The sequence below is a fragment of the Pogona vitticeps genome, chromosome 11 (assembly GCF_051106095.1).
Source record: "Pogona vitticeps strain Pit_001003342236 chromosome 11, PviZW2.1, whole genome shotgun sequence".
NCBI lineage: Eukaryota > Metazoa > Chordata > Lepidosauria > Squamata > Agamidae > Pogona > Pogona vitticeps.
This window is the reverse complement of record NC_135793.1, coordinates 972458-989353: the sequence shown is the minus strand read 5'-3', so window position 1 is coordinate 989353 and position 16896 is coordinate 972458. Positions and strand designations below refer to the sequence as shown.

General features: G+C 51.6%; 1 protein-coding gene and 1 long non-coding RNA gene across 2 annotated transcripts in view; one reads left to right on the top strand and one right to left on the bottom strand.

Annotated features, from left to right (window-relative positions):
* The window catches only part of AR (androgen receptor), a 128036-nt gene extending 121678 nt beyond the window's left edge, over positions 1-6358 (bottom strand). Inside the window, exon 1 of the mRNA XM_072981277.2 lies at positions 5004-6358. Coding sequence (XP_072837378.2) covers positions 5004-6358 — 1355 coding nt within the window. The remainder of the gene's footprint in view (positions 1-5003) is intronic.
* Positions 6359-8830: 2472 nt separating this feature from the next.
* On the top strand, positions 8831-16619 carry LOC144584471 (uncharacterized). Its single transcript, XR_013538736.1, has 2 exons — positions 8831-9511; positions 10392-16619. It is a non-coding gene; the product is annotated as an uncharacterized LOC144584471 (long non-coding RNA).
* The last annotated feature ends 277 nt before the right edge of the window (positions 16620-16896 follow it).

Here is a 16896-nt window from a genome sequence, read left to right as displayed (position 1 = left end):
TGGTGCAACGGTTAAAGTCATCTGGAGAGAGTCAGCTTTAAATCAGCCCAAAAGTCATGAAGCGGAAGGGGTGACCCTGGGTGGCTTATAATCCCCCAGCCTTACAGGGTCGCCGTGAAGAGGGAAAGAGAAAAGAACCACATACATCTCCAAAGCGTCTGGATGCGAAACATGATACAAATGCAAAGAATAACAGGATGTTGCAGCTTCCTTCTCTCTAACAGCAAACTTGGGGTCACAACAACCACCCTAAGATCCAACCCACACAACATTAACCAACTTTCAGCCACATTAATTTCAGTGTGAATTATTTAAATATTTTTTCAGCATTTCTGTCTAAAAGAATGAGCCTTTGCCAGATGGAGATTTAAGCTAGAGCAAGTCTCCTGATGTTTTAAGGATGCTTTCATAGGGAAAAACAGGCAGGCCGTTTTCTGTCCACCAGCATCATAGCAAATAGTGTTGTTCCCGGCTTCCAGATTTACACCATGCTTAAGCGCCTGGCAACTAATCTTTAAATTTATTGGAACCCTATGATGTCAGGCATTGGTATTCTGCATTTACTCAGCTTTCATTTTGTTTTGTCTGCCGCTTCCCACCATGCACCCAAAATGCTGATGTCCAAACTGCATCTCAAAAGGGCCACCTTGGAAACAGGGGTCTTGAGGTACTAATAAAACTGAGTGACATGCCTGTTTCTAGAGCAAAAGAAGCTCCACCATTAATGATGACTCGAGGTGCGCTGAGCCCACACCAACCAACGCAAACGAGAGCTCCTTTTCCATTTTAAGACAAGACGGCTCGGTGCAAGCAATTCCAAACTTTCAAATAATGGGTGCAAAAGGCATTCAACAGCACGGATCACCATAACAAAAAATCGTGATGGGATCCCAGGTCATAAACTGTAAAGAGCTAATCCAGGTCTGCTGACGTCAATGGGATACCTTTCCCTTAGATTCCACTGATTCTTGGATTGGGCCCAAGGAAAATGGAACCCAAAAAAGACAATCAAGTGCTTACTGTCTGTTGTCTGCTTGATCTTTATTTTAGTGGTCTAATGAATCTGAATGTTTTAAAATTTAGATCACAATTCCAAGTTTCCTGCATTCGTATAGTTTTGGAGACCTTGTGACCTTTTTCCGATTTTTTTTTCTCAACAGTGTTCCTTTAAAAAACATTAAAAATCAGGGAGACTGCAGATGTATTCTTACTGCGACTCTATCAAATTTCTGTGTCTGTCTCCTAGTGCTGTAAAAGTCTTCCTTACACAGACACTGTGAGGTTAGTACAAAGCATTCAAAGAAAAATACTCCAGGATTTTCAGTATCTGAAGCTACTTCATAAAAACTCAATCTCAGTCAGAATGGCTTCCTGGGAAGCATCTGAATGACCAGATAAGAATCAGAGAAGAATTCACCTCTTCCATTCCCCCCCCCCGCAAACCTGGCTTGTTCCACATCTCAAAGATACAAGAAAGGACAGATTCTTATGACCAATATATATATGCATGTCTTTGCTACAAAACACTTAAAACCTAAGATGTATTTGAGTGACGACTGGGCTATTGATGGGTTGCAATTCCCGTTTTCTAGGAAACAAAATGGCCACCTGTTTTCAAGCTCAACTCCTTAACTAATACATTTTCAGGGGATGTAGACCAGCTCTGAGTAAATACCCTTTGCTACACTCAGTAGTAGTCTACACACCCACCACTTGCTACACCACAACAGAAGCAGGACACAGAGTTCACCTGGACTTTGATTCAAGCAATTCAAATACCATGAAAGAAGCCAGAGAAAATGGCGGACGAATCTAGCCTTCAGATTGAGAACAGTTGGAGACCAAATGCACCCACGGACTGTCTGTACAGAGAAAAGGACACATCCACTGTACAGTATATTGACAAGGTTTTAATGTCATGGAAGCCGTTTTCTTAAAACATCTGACCTTCTCCACTTTCCAGCTTGGACTGTAAAAACACAAGCAGACAAAAGCAACACCAGATTCGGCTCTGTGGGTCTTAATCCCGCCAGTAGGTCCATTGCTTCCTTATGCATACGAACACGGCAAGGTTTTGTACGGATAATGTACAGCCATGCTGGTGGTACAAAGAGAGCATACCACACCATTATAGTAACACAGGAATAAACATTGTACATACAAATATTCTTACATCACCTCTGCGCAATTTTTAAGTTCACAGTTTTTCGTGTTTGTTTTGTTCACTCCTGTTGTTTCTCTAGTTTATTTCATATTTTTGTTACCACCAACTGTTAGGATTTATTATGATTTCTAAAGTGCTCATCCTCAGTTCTGGATCAAAATAGTTTCTCAACCTGGTAAATTATTAAACCAACTCAAAAATGTGTGTACATACAGCAGCCCTTGCCACAGTCTGCTTACTGTGAGGAGCTTAAACTTCTTTTAAAAAATTTAGATCACAATTCCAAGTTCTTGTTCTCACTAAGAAGACGTTCAAAGGAAAGGAAAGCAGCAGACTTTCCCCAAGTGTTAAACCTCATGGCATAAAATTCCCACCGCATTTTGGCCCCTGGGATTTTAAAGGAGCAACTCCTTGGACTTTTATTCAACTGTGCCTTCAGACAGAGACAGCGCAAACATTTTCAGGGAATGAATTCTCTGAAAAGCAACATGTTTTCGAGTTCTGCACAACAGGAACTGAGATGAAGGTAGGTTCCCAGTTGGCCTTCACCTTTTTTTGTTTGTTTGTTTGTTTTAAACAAGCTGAAATCAGCATCAAAGTCCCATCTTACATCAGCCTCTCGGGCTTTAAGAATGCATTTGCTTCTGACTGCTTTTCACCTTTCCTTGCAAAAGACAATAAACAGCATAAAATAAAAACGTTGTTCACAGAGTCCGAGGCTACTGGCAGTAATTTTATCACCTGAACCAATAAAGTTGCCTTTTCATCAGGCTAGACCATGCTAGGGGGCATTAAAAAAAACAAAAACTGAGTGGGTGGGTGGATTATTATTTCTCTTTGTTCTTGTTAGTCAGGCAGAGTAGTGCTCTGTCACTAGAAGGGTGGGATCCTAATGCAACAAACCAATAAGTAAATAAATAAACCTTACAACCTTAGCCTTGTCTCCATGTTAACCTTTGGCTGGGCTGCATAGAAGTGGGGACTGCAGGCCATACAGAACTCGGCTGGTTCAGATGGATGCCCTGTGTTGCCGAAAGCAAACTTACAGGCCGAGAGAAGAGGAAAGGTTTTGAACCAGCACGCGGTGTTTTTACAGGAGGGACACAGAAGGGATAACCTATTGCCAGCTGTAGGACAGGGTTGGGTGGGAATCATGAAACCCTTTAAGAGAAGCCTGGTTAAGGTGCGAGCAGCCCTCCCTGCAACAGAATCTGGTCCAGTGGAACCCACGGCCACCCCAAAGTACAGGGCACCTCATTTGGTGCCAGAAGGCAGCTGTTGTGTTTTTGTTCCTGGGGTCCTCTAAATGCAACAGCTAGCCAATTTTCACAACAGTGCTGCCCTAGTCAAGTCTACTCAGAAGTAAGCCCCATTGTCTCCAGTGTATTACATCACATCCACACCCCCCCAAATAGATATCACAATTATACCGTGCTTTCCTTTTTAAAGGGGTAGTTGAGAGAACAGTAAAACACCCCCAAAAAGAGTACCCCACGGACTGATTACTGCTTGTTTAAATGGGTCAACCGACTTTGGCATCCTCTGCTCTGGGATGCCCTGAATTTCTTGCTGTCAGTGGTTGAGTGAAACAAATGAGATGAAATAAATTAATTGACATTCCAAAAGTATTCATCTATTTTCACCCACGCATGCACGTTCGCTGGGCTTCCCGTTTTCCTGCACTGCTGCCAGCGGGCCCAGGGACAACCTCAAGCGAGGGAAACTTTGGGGGGGGGGGGGAACGGCCTCGAAAACCATGAGAGGGTCATCAGGAGGCTTTGATCTGCCTTCTGATATGAAGAGACAGAGCTGAGAGGTGGGAGGGGGAGAGAGACAGAGACCAAAAAGGGGATCATTCCAGCTTCATCTCTTTATTGGGATGCGCTGGATCAGAAAGCCTCCCAGTCTCTCAAGTTTCAGTTCGGAAATTCTGGCGCAACCCGCTTCCTCCATGAGTCATGCGAAGCCAGGCTGCTGTCGACGTTTGCCAGGATTGTCAAACCAAACCGAAAGAGAAGCGGCTGCTCCATTTAAACACATGGCCCACCTGGGCTTAGGGGTGTGCGGGGCTCCTAAGCGGGCAAGGAAAAAAAAAGGGGGGGCGTTGGGAAGCCCCATCCAGCAGGCAAAAACTTCCCTTTTGAAGAAGAACAGGCCAGAGGTTCCGGGCTGAACCGATTTATAAGCCGCTGGTGCAAAAACTGGGCCGGCTGAGTTGTCTGTCTGTTTGTTCAAAGGCATGTCTTGAAAGGGAGCTCCAAGCCAGCGCCACCGGGAGGCTGGGAATCGGAGCTCCCCTCGCCGGGGCCCGGCCCTGGCGGCACCGCTGAGGGAAAGCGGGCTCCCAAGGAAACGCAGTCCTGACCCCAAGCCTGCTCTGCGGGGTCCCCTCTCGCCACGGGGAGGAGGAGGAGGAGGAGGAGGAGGAGGAGGAGGAGGAGGAGGAGGAGGAGCACACACATCTAGGCAGAGGCCACGGCTCTCGCCCTGGGAATATCTGCCCCAAGAGGCACCCTGGCTGTCAAAAATAACGGGAGAGTTGGGGAGGGGGAAGCCTTCCCCCACCCCATGGGGCGCTTCGCAGAGGCCGCTCTTCCCGTTTGGCCCACGGAGAAGAAGACCCCCCCCCCCCCGGTCAAGGCCAGAAAGGGAGCGCGCGAGCGGACCAGGGGAGCATCCCCGCCGGGAGGCCGAGCGCCGCCGCCGCCGCCCCGGGGCTCTCTCGGGGCCCCCTCGCGCAGCGTCCCCGGTGGCGGCCTGGAGGGAGGCTGTCCGGAGGCCCCGGGCGGAGGGGTAGGGGGCCGAGCGCGGGTGGGCAGGGGTCGGCGCCGCTCCTTACCTGACTTCTCCGTAGGGGCTGGGATAGCCCTCCATCCAGGGGGCCAGCTCCGTCTTGATGCAGCCGGGCGCCGGGCCGAAGGGCACGCGGCTCACCACGCCGCCCGGGTACCAGACTTCGGAGGGGAGCTCGCCGCCCTCCTGGCCCGCCGGCCCCGGCGCGGGGCGCCCGTAGGCGAAGGGTCCCGTCGGGGCCGGCCCCTCGGCGCCGGTGCACGGTCCGTAGAGCGGGCTCTCCTCCGGGAAGAAGGGGTGCCAGGCCGGGCCCGGGGGCCCGCCGTAGTGGGCGGCCAAGGGGGGCACCTCGCCGGCCCGACGGCACGGCGCGCCCCACAAGCCGCCGCCTGCGCCGCCCGCCTGCGCCGCCGCCGCCGCCGCGTACTCCAGCGGGCTCTCCAGCTTGATGCGCCCGTGTGAGGAGGCGAGCGCCAGCTGGAAGTTGTAGTAGTCGCGGCTGGCAGCGGCGGCAGCGGCGGCCGCCGACGGCTCGTCCAACTCGGGCGAGTTCTTGAAGAGGCTCAAGTGGCCGGGCACGTCCATGGCCAGGGCGCCCTCCTCCTCGCCGCCACCGCCGCCTGCTCCGCCGCCCTCCTCGGACTCGGCGGCCTCGACGATCTTGCAGGCGCCCAGGGCCACCGGCCGCAGGGCCGCGCCGGGCAGGGCGAACATGCAGTCACCGCGCGGGGCGCTCAGCTCGCTCCCGCCGGAGCCCGGCGCCTCCAGCGCTTCCACGGCCAGCCCCATGGAGGCCGAGACGGCCTTGCACAGCTCCTTGGCGCTCTCGCCCAGGTAGTCCTCCTTGGTCGGCGGCGCCGTCGTGGCTTCCCCCGCTCGCCCGTCGCTCTTCGACGGCGCCGACGGAGCGTTCGGCGGCGGCGGCGGCGGCGGCAGAAGGCTGCTCTCGGCCAGCAGATCCTTGAAGTCGCCCGAGCAGCTGTGGAAAGACGGGCCCAGCAGCACCATCGAGGCCGGGGCGGACGGCGCCGAGGAGACCGACGGCGCGGACGGGCCTGGAGGCTCGCCCTCGTCCGGGCGCTGCTGCGGCTGTAGCGCTTTGCTGGCCGGCGGCTGCGCTTCCAAGGGCAGGAAGGAAGGGGAGGCGGACGGCGCAGGATGGTGCTGGTGGGGCCTCCGCGGGCTGAGCTCTTGCAGGCGGGCGCCCGGTTGGGGCGGGGCAGAAGAGGAGCCCGAGGCGGCGGCGGCGACCGGGTGGCTACTCGGGCCGGGCTCCTCGCGCGCTGTCCCGGGACTCTGAAAGGCCTCGCGGACGCTCTGGAAGAGGCTTTGGAAAGCGCCCCGGAAAGTCTTGCCCGGCGGCCGGGCATACACGCGCCCGAGCCCGACGTGCACCTCCATGGCTGGGCAGCGCGATCTGGGGCCGGAAAGGATCAGTCCCGGGTCGCAGTCTCTCGATCTGTCTTGGTCTCTCTCTCTCTCGGAGACGCCGACGGGGGGGGGGGCTTCGAGGCTGGCAGCGGCTGTCAAGGAGTCCGCGGCGGCGGCGGCGGCGGCAGGAGGAGAGAAAGGCGGAGGAAGTGGAAGCGGAGAAGCGCGGTCTACCAGCGGCTGCGACGGCCCAGGAGCCCAGCCATGGCGAGCAGAAGGGAGAGCCGTCGGGGGGCTGGCGGGACCCCGGGCACTGGAGCAGGTGCAGCGTCCGAGCGGGCTGGGGGGCAGCAGAAATCGCGCAGGCCTAGCGGAAGCCTGCGCGGCCGCGGCCGAGACCCCGCCAGTCAGCTCAAGGAGCCGGCCAGCGAGGGCAACGGGAGGAGCCGGGGCTTGGACGAGGCTGAGCTGGGCCACTTTCGCCGCGGAGAAATCAGGCAGGCGGCCGCGCGGCGACTTCTTCTTCTCCTTCGTCTCCTTCTGCTGCTGCAACTCTCGCTCGCTGACGCCTGGCTGGCAGGCGGCGGCGGCGGCAGCAACAGCAACGCCGGCCGGGGTGAACCGAGGTTAACGCGCCGAGCTGAGCTCGCGAGCTGGCAAGGCAGGCGGGCAGGCGAGAGCGAGCGAGCGAGGAGAGAACCCGCCGCGCTCCGCAGCTGGTCGGCCCTTCCGCCGGCGCTGGCTGCCCTCTGCGAGCAAGCAGGACCCTTTGGAGGCGGCCACGCTGGGCTGGGCTGGGCTGGGCCGGCCCGGGCGGTTGGGCTGGGCCACGCCGACCCTCCTCCTTCCGCCCCCGCCGGGGAAGGTGAGCGCGCCGCCGCCGCCGCCGGCAAAGGGGGGGGGCGCGGTGGAAGCGGGCTAGTTGGCTGGGGGGGGGGCTGGCTAGCGGGCGGGCCGGTCCACGGCCGGGGAGGCGAGGAAGAGCGAGCAGGAGGGGACGGCAGTACAAGCCGCCCCGCCCCGCCCCGCCTTTCCGCCTGCAAGGAGATCGCCCGCGCCCGGGGGTGGGGGTGGGGGTGGGGGGGGCAGGCTGGCCAGAGCGCCAAGCAACAAGTGTGTGTGGGGGTGTGTGTGCGCGCAGCTGGCCTCCCAAGGAGCGTCCCCTCGGCAGCAGCGGGAAAGGCGGCTGGAGCGCCTAACTCCTCCGCTGCTGCTGCTCCTCCTCCTCCTCCTCCTCCTCGGTTGCTGCCGCTGCTTCTGCCGCCGGAGGCGCGGCTCTGATCTCGGCGTCTTCCTCCGGGTCGGGGATCGCCCTCCCAGCCCGGCCAGGCGTTCCGCAGGCCTCCGGTCGCCGGCCCGGGCTGGCTAGGCTACGTCGCTGGGGCTGCCCTTGGCCTCTTCCCGACCCCTCTCCTCCTCCTCCTCTTCTCCCTCCTCCGCGGCCGCCTGGGCCAAGCGGGGCCTTCTGGCCTGGCCGGGGCTGCCCCGCGGACCGACGGAGGGGCGGCTTTGCCGAAACGCGCCCAGCCGTCTCCGCCGCCGGGACTCGGGCTTCTTATGTAGCCGCCGCCGCCGCCGCCGCCGCCGCTCGGCGAACGCCCGCCCCGCTCCACGTGCCCAAATCAGCGCCGGGGGAGCGCGGGCTCGGCGGGATCCCACCCGGGGAAGAGCCCCTCGGAGCACCGGAGACGGCGGGGGCTGGGTGTGGAAAGCAAGGAAGGAAGGAAGGAAGGAGAAGGAGAAGACGGAAAGAGAGAACAGAAGGAAATATATGGAGACAAAAATAATATAGACAGAAAGACATACACACACACACACACACACACACACACACACAGAGATGGGGATCCGCACCAGCTGCGCGGCTGGGAGCTGCCTGGCTCCAGCTGCGCCCTATCCAGGCGAGCGGCGCTGTGGCCACCCGCGGGGAAGGCCGGCCTTTGCGCCCGGGAGGGACAGCCTCACTGGCCGGCCAGGCGCCCCGTCGGCTTCCCTTCCTCCCTGCCGGCACACCGGTTGCTCGGGGAAAGGGCCCCGATCCTCGCTCACCCGGCGCCCACGTTTACCTTCCTAAAGCCGCTTTGGGGCTTTCTCTTTTTCCCCCGAGCGGGGAGGCAGCAGCGGGAGAAGGAGGGTCTCCAAGCGCGAATGCCCGGCCCGAGACCATTTCCCTTTCTCTCCTCTCTCCCTCTCTCGCTCTCAGGCCTTCCTTCCCGGCTGGCTATGCTCGCCCTCCGAGCTGGAGGTTCCCAGGCCGGCGTGTCTGCTTTGCAGGAAGGGACGACCCTCCACAACCCGGCGGCTTTACCACACACGGAGTAGGTTGTTTACCCTGAAAGACACCCGGGTATGTTAAGTCCCCGCAGCCCTTGGGGAGGGAATCCAAGAAATCAAGGCTCCACTTCCCAGCGGAAACCACCCAGTCTCCTGCACTCCTAGAGAGCATCCTTCCAGGGCGTTGAGTGTAAGGATAAATCAGCCACTGAAAAGTTTCCTTGCATTGCTAAGAGACAAGAAAGCAACCTTTGCAGTTCCAGCTGTTCTGCTTTCCATCCTCGCACACTGCCTCTCATAACCGTGGAGGTGGCTTTACCGAAGGCATGGCGTTCAACATCTTTGAAACCTTCCGACACCTTTGGACCAGGCCTTCGGATCACACACGCTGTTGCCGAACACCGATTGTTCCATAAAACAGTTTTCGGAGGTGCAACATTCTGGTTCATACGAATGCCTCAAACAATCACGCACGTCGAATCCCAATATTTTGACAACCTGTTTCGAGCGAGAATACCCTGGAAAAGTAAGACCACTATAGCAATGGAATCCTTTCATTTATTTGTACAACGAAGAGGGAGAATGAAAATGGGCTGTTTCCACTTGATTTGATGCGGCCCATGAGACGTGAAGGTTGCGGGCCTGGAGCCGGATTCAGGAGACCTGGGTTCAAAACCCTGCTTGGTCGAGGGTGACCTTAACTGTCACCCTGTGAGCCTCAAGAGTTGTCCTAAAAGAGGAGGAGTAAAAACAAGGAGTGAGATCACTCAAGGAAAGATGGGAGGCAAACAGAAATTATTGTAGTGCTACTCGTCTAGCACTGCTAAAACATCCACTAAAACTGCACATCACCATCAGGATAAGGAAATCATTTTGGTTCTAAATCCAGACCAGAAAATCCAAATGGAGGTACAGTAGATCCATGTCATCACCAAAGTTCATATAATCACACCACACCTTTGCCCGGTATCTAGATAACGCTGGATGTTGCCAGAATTTGCCGTTGCGGAATTCACCACTGCCTGCAACACGCATCGACCGGCAATGGGTGGTGATTAAGATACTCTGAGCCTGAGCAATTTTCCCCTTGGGTTTTCTTGCACCCCCCCCCTTCCTTCTAGGTGGCCGGCACCTGTGGTTTCAATGAAAAGAAAGTAGGTGGGAAGCCCTTTGAACGGATGTTTCTTTTTAAACCCCACTTTTAAATCCTGGTGCTCTGCAGACAAGTTTCTCTTGCTGACTGTTTTTCCCTGAAAGGTCACGAGAGGGTGTTGTGATATAATGTTCCTCCACAAGTGTTCTGAGAAATTTTTCATCTGGGAGATGGTGGTGAACAGGGAGGGAGAGGAGGGGGAGTGTGTGCCACGTGTGTGTGTGTGTGTGTGTGTGTGTGTGTGTGAGAGAGAGAGAGAGAGAGAGAGAGAGAGAGAGAGAGAGAGAGAGAGAGAGCAGCCTACAAAAGGAGTGAGTTGTAAATCTCTCCAGGATGAGAGAGAGAGTCAACTGTTCAAACTGTCTTGTTTTTTCATGGTGGGGAACACCAGGTCAGGAGTGTGGGCTTTGTCGATGCCTGAGAGAAGGGGGAAATTTTTTTGGCTGGGAAGCCAACTCAGCTTCAGCCTAAATTGTAGCTTCCTTCCTTCCTTCCTTCCTTCCTTCCTTCCTTCCTTCCTTCCTTCCTTCCTTCCTTCCTTCCTTTATTTATTTATTTATTTATTTATTTATTTATTTATTTATTTATTTATTTATTTATTTATTTATTTATTTATTTATTTATTTATTTATTTAGGTGTATACTCCTTCTCAACTAGTGGCAGGGTCTGCAGTGCTGTAAGTTGCGACCCCTCATTGCAGCCCCCACCCCACCCTGCCATATGCTATAGTGGTGGCCTGCACCCAAGGCTTGTTGTAACGCTGCTCCACCGTCAATCATCAGCCATAACCAGGAATAACTACTCTGGCAGGTAATGTTGTCACTCAGCACAACAGGTACATGGGCTGTGTGTCTCAAGGGCTCAAGGGCTCGGGATAATCCTACAGGATTTCCATGGCCCCTCAGAGCTGGTGGGTCTCCAGGGCTCTCGGCACCACCCCCCCGGCTTCTCCTGCCCCGCCTTGTGAGATCTGTGTTATCAATGTTATTTTTGTAATGTGACGCACTTGAGGCAACCAGAACAAGCAAGGCTTCTGTTTGTTGTGGTTGTGGGGGGGGGGGGGGATGGAGCTGGTCATGCATGCAGATGTGCCTCCATCCCAGATTGCCATTGGCTTCTGTCCCTCCCTTCCAGGGGGGGGGGCATTTTAAAATAGCTTCTCAGCAGGAAGTGGGAAATGTATCTTTCAATTCAGTTTAGACCCGTTCTCTCTCTCTCTCTCCTCTTTTCCTCTCCTGCCTTTCTCTGTGCCTGCCACTCAGTCTTTCCACATTTTAGGCCACAGAGTCCTCAAGAAGATTTCTGGGTGTTTTTTTTCTGGTCCCCTTAAGGTTTCCCCCCACCCTTCAAAGGTATGGTCCTTTTGCAGATCTGGGAAATGTATTGGTCCCTTCTCCTCCAGGGGGGGCAGGAGCCCTTCTCCTGTGATGGGAGGTTCCCAAAAATGCAATAGAGGATGGCAGTGATGGTGGAGAAAGACATCTTCTCACCTGGAGGGATGGTGCCTGTCTTCTGGGGATGTGGAAACTGAGACCCAAGTCGTATCCAGAGATATTGACAAATCTTTGGGTCTGAGTCCCAAGGGCGAGTCTTGGGTACCAAGTCCCATGTCTGAAGTCCCAAGTCTCAGTTCCTATTAAATAGTAAGCTTTTTCCCCCAGAAAAAAAGGGAAGTGTGGGTGGGTTCCAAGTTAGTCATCGACTCTGAGTCATTGGTGAAAAAAAAAAAAAAACCAAGTCACTTAAATCTGTCTCGACAGCAAGTCCCACTACTCGAGTCGCCATCCCTGTTCATTTCAGTCCAGGATTCTGTCCATACAGCTACCACCAGCTCAAGGGACCATCCTCACAACAGTGGGCCAGGCAGAAGGAGTGTGACTGGACCAAATTTACCCAGGAACTTCAAGGACAAGTAGGAATTTGAACCTGGGTCTTCTCAGTTCCGTAGTCTAATTGTTATGGCGTACTAGCTCCCCATTGTTGCCTCTGCAGAGGGTTGCTGGAATTCCTTAAAATGCCAAAGGACATAAGCAAAATTGACATGGCTGCGCCCTCAGTTCTCTGCCAGAGGGATTAAACTTGGCTCACTCTGATTAACCAATTGCAGGTCAACACTTCCTAATGAAAGCTTGTGATCCTAACAAGAATGTGCTGGAGATGCTCATAAGGGGAACTCCTGGAGGAAGTGCTCCCATCTTTAAGAACCCCATTGCTATGATTCAGGGCTAGCAAAGGGCGTGAGAATCTACCTTCTTGTGAGCCGTCACTTCAGCCTGCAAACCTTCACTGTCTCTGTCCCATGTGCAAGAACGAAAGGGGAGAAGGGCATGGTAGGTCCGTTGCTGAACAGAAAAAGAATCAGGTTAAAAATAGTAATAAATGACAAGGTGATTGATGCAGATTCCTCTTATTAGTTCCACCCACAAGCGTAATGTAACTTTGGAGGTGAAATTACTTCAAGTCAAGAAATTAAGGTGCACATTGTCTAAGACAAAAGTGAATGTTTCCACTGACTTCTTAGCTTGAAAAGTTCCTTCAGATGTTGTGCCGCTTGTGCTACACTGGTGTAAAATCACCGCAGGGTTTTGACCCAATGTTTTAGGTACTGTTGAAAAACAGGAAAATAAAGGATTGCTTAAAACTGTAACTGTAACTAACTACTCTGGACCCAGGAACTGTAACTAATTATTTTAAAAGTTACTTTTCCACTCCTAAGTGTGAAATATTCCTGGCTGTATAAATCCATCCTGTCTGTCACTGATGGTAACCCAAGTAGCTGGAGTTTTTAGACTCTGGTCCCTGCAGAACAGATGGGGAGGCAGGGAAAGCGACTCAACAACCCTGCTTCCATTTCACAAGTTGTGTAGGAGTTTCTTTTCAGGATCTGGAGATCTGCAAATACATGACCTAATTTTATTTGTTGTACCTATGCCTCTTTTATTTTGGTCCTAACCATCTGGGGTCTGTTGTTATAATCATGTGCAAAAAACCCCCTAAAACTCAGATTAAATTTTCCCTCCAGAATTAAGACTGGGCCTGTTTCTTCCATTGATTATTTAAAAAAAAAATTAATCAGGATTAGCGTCTAGCATGTGCAAAATGACATGGAAATGGAAATTCGGTCAGGGATGTGGACTTCGCAGGCTCTCACTCTTGGAGTGAATCCAAGAAACGAATCTCATGGGATTTCTTGAATGTTTTGTGACTTTTGTTTTCCTGGAGGAAACGCCAAGCTGCACAAGATTGTTTCAATTCCTGCAGAGAATGGCATTTTTTTTCTCGCGCTGGGTTCACTGGAAAGAGCACTAAGCTACCCAGACTTTGGCATCTTCCTCACCAGCGTGATGGGAAAAAAATCATTGTAATAAAAAAAGGGAGCTGGGTCTCTTTTTTTTTTAGGCTAGGAAATCTCATGATGCAAAGGGTAAGCCTTGGCAAGGCGAGACTCAGAAAACAAGGGTTCTCCAAGTATCATATCCCTATATTCTAGCTAGAGATGTTTGTGATGTGGAACTTCGGAAGACGAAACGAAGATTCAACATGACCTTAACAGCTTGGAGAACTAGGCCAAAGCAAACAACGAATTATAGCCAAGAAAAATGTAAACTTCTGCACTTGGTAGGAAAAATCAGATGAGTGACAGGTGGCGGGAGGCTAGTAAATGTGAAAAGGACTAGGAGGATTAACAGGTCCTAGGGTAAACATGACTCAACATGAGCGCTGGGGGTGGCCAAAGAAGCCAGCGCAACCCTAAGCTAAAGGTAAAATGTGCATTGAAAGAGCTGATCCTATGGAGAGAACAAGGGAGGTTGGAATGTCTTTCAGTTCTGCTTTGACGGGACCTCGTTTTGAAAGACAAACTTTATTTCTGGGCAACTCAGAGGAGATCCAGAAGTTAGAACAGGTTCAGAGGAAGAACATGGTAAAAGGTAAAAGTTAGGAGAGCAAAGTCTTGCCAAGGACAGAGGAGAGGAGTTTAGCCCAGACAAGACACGGCAAGACAAGACGAGCCATCTTGTCTGAAGGCCCAGTGCAGGACTGAACACACTTCTTTTTGCTGAAAAGGTAGGACCTGAACAGATGGATTCAAACTGCAAGACAGGAGATCTCAACCATATATTAGCGGGGGGAAATTTCTGGAAGAAAATGCTTTCCAGCCATGGGATAAACTCTCTCCCCAAAAAAGTGGACTCACTCAACAGGAATTTTGTAAACAGACACCCGATGGCCATCCATCAAGGATGCTCTAGCTGTGGATTCCTCCATGGCCAGGAATCCACAGGAACACACACTACACAGCCATGTATATGATTTGTAGTGTATTCAAAATGCCCCTTAAAAACGCTTGGAGATTCTCTAAATGTCGGCAGGTTTTTAAGGAGAAAAACAAGTGCTTCCGTTCCTCTCCATCAACAATTAAGTTACAGATTAACAGTCAGTTATGATTTTTATTAACTTTGTTCTGTATTTAAAAACAGAGGCAGCATTTGGGAGGAGAGATCGAGAGCTATTTTTGGTGGAATTGCTTTGAGGTCTGGAGAAGAGGCGGTAGCTGGATGTGGTGTTTTATAAAACAACCTTAAAAACCTTGAATTCTCACGAATTCCTTCAACACAGGACCTCACTTCTGTTTTATTTTTATTCAGCAATAATTCCCCTCCCCATTTTGAATTTATATCTGTAAACTCTGCTGTCTTGATGTTTTTATTACCCTAATACTTGTTCTTTGTAAACAGATGCCTCGTAAAACTGGCTTGTCTCAGACCATAAGGGGGAGACCCAGACAGCATGAAGAGGAGGGAGGCAAGAGGGAGAAGCCGGCTTCTCCGGGTCTTGAGAAAGATTAACCATCTTGAATAATTTTGAGATTAATAATCTTGGATAATCTTGGAAGACATTAAAATATCTCCCTGTTTCCAGATCTTTATTGTCCCAAAGAATGAGAAAATGCAAATAATTTTTTTGGGGGGTAGCGGGATTGTTTTCAAGGAAGCAGCCATATTGCTGTTAAAGACACTATGAGATTCTTTGAGGTTAAAATCCCAACAGAAGGACAAGAATTATGAAATTCCTTCTACTAAAAGCTCTTTTATCAGAACCTTTTCCTTCCCTCTTTTCTCAACCTCTGACTTTTATCCCACTTGGCTGATCTCATTTTCCAAACCTTTTCACAGATTCAGCCACGACTTAGCCTTGAGAAAAGAAAATTGGGGGGGGGAGGATATACAGAGGAGGGGCAGGATCTGTTCTCAGTCATTCCAAAGTGCAGAACACACTGCAATGGGCTCAAACTACAGGAAACCAGATTTAGGCTGGATATCAGGAAAAACCTCTTAACTGTTAGAGCAGTACAACAAGGGAACCGATGAACTCAGGAGGTGGTGAACGCTCCAACGCTGGAGGCCTTCAAGAGAAAAATTGGACAACCCTCTGTTACATATACAGCACTGATGTTACCTGTCTGTCATGGGTTTGGAGGGAAAGTTCCATCCTATGGGGAGTGGAAGGCGGGACATCAGGAGGAGGGGCTGTACTGTATAAATATGTGATGCCTGTGTGGAGAGTTTAAGAGACGCTGAGAGACACTGGGTGTGACGAAGCAGCAGCTGGGAAGAAGAAGCTGTTGTGGGAGTCTGTGTGTCAGACAGGGTACTTCTGTGTGTCAGAGTACCAACCTGATAGGTTCAGGTGTCTGTTGGTTAGCCAGAACTGATAGGTTCAGGGTCTGTGCTTTAAGTTAAGGGTTCTGGGTGAACCAAACTGTATGCTTGTATGAGTGAGAATAAGCCACGTTACTTTATCATATTCACCTGATTGTTTATTTTTCCCTGTGTGTATTTGAATAAACCTTATTCTTTTTATTGTTTAAAAATCCATCCCTGGTCTGTGTGACTTTTTATAGGGAATGGTTGGTGGCAGCTTAGTGTAACTGTGTGACATATCCCAGTAGGTCTGGGTTTGTCACATTGATTGGTGTCCAGCGTGTGGGATACGACTGGTCCAGTTGTCCAGCGGTCCAGCAAAGCCTTGGCAAGTGTGCCCAGAGCAAGGGGGGTCTAGTCAGGGACAGTCTGAGGCGCGTAGGTAATCTTCTAGGTGTACCTCACGGGGAGGTGCGCTAGTAGAAGAACGTGCCAACTGGGGAGACTTAGATTAAGGTGCTCTGAGGCAGCCTAGTTTTGGCGGGAAAAAGCTGAGGCAAAACTGCGTAGCAACAGCGAGCTAGCTTGCCAGCTGAGAGGCCCAGCAGAGGGGGGTAGGCTCTGACTCGATACTGTTGCAAGTTTAGTGCTGAAGAACAGCAGCAATCTCTAGGGAGAGCTGGTTCTGAGGCAAGAAGGAAAAAAGTGGTCGTTTTATTTTGAGGCTTGACTTTTTAAAGCAGCCTGTTCTGAGGGGGGATTACGCCCTTGACTCGAAGCCAGATGGCCGAAATGAGTGAAGTGAAAGACCCCCAGATTGACCAAGGTTCTGAGGATGAATTTGGCTCAGTGCAGGGTGACAGCACAGGAGAGCAGAACCCAGAACTCAGAAAATTGATCCTAGCCCAACAGAATGAACTGAGGGTGAGGGAAATGGAAATCAGAAGAAAAGAAAGAGCTGAAATCAGTCAGGCAGAGGCAGATGCCAAGACAAGGGGAATGGACATGAGGATCAAACAGATGGAACTGAAACTCCAAATTAGAATGGTACAATTAGAATTGAAGTTCCTAAATAAGTTTATTAACAATTTATCAGTGGAAGAAATGTCAAAGAAAGAAAAGTATGAGGCTCAGGCCAGACAAAGTGAGCAAGATCTTGAAAAATATAATCAGCAAAAAGACATTAAATTAAAAGAAATCAGAGATAAGACGGAAGAAAAAGTAAAAGAGATAAAAGCTAGGGCTGAGGAAGAAATTTTACAGATCAGGGCTGAGTTTGAGGCCAAGCAAAAGGAGCTGGATTTGAGAATAAAAGGGAAAAGCCAGCAAGGGGGAGGGGCCCATGGTGAAGGGAAGCCCTCAGACATGAAACCAAGACCTCAGATTTTGGAGGGAAAACCAAAACAAGATGAGAGAGAATCAAAATACACCAGAAAATGCTATTTCTGTCAGGGAAAGGGTCATCTAATCTCAGAGTGTGAGAAATTAAAGCAGCTAA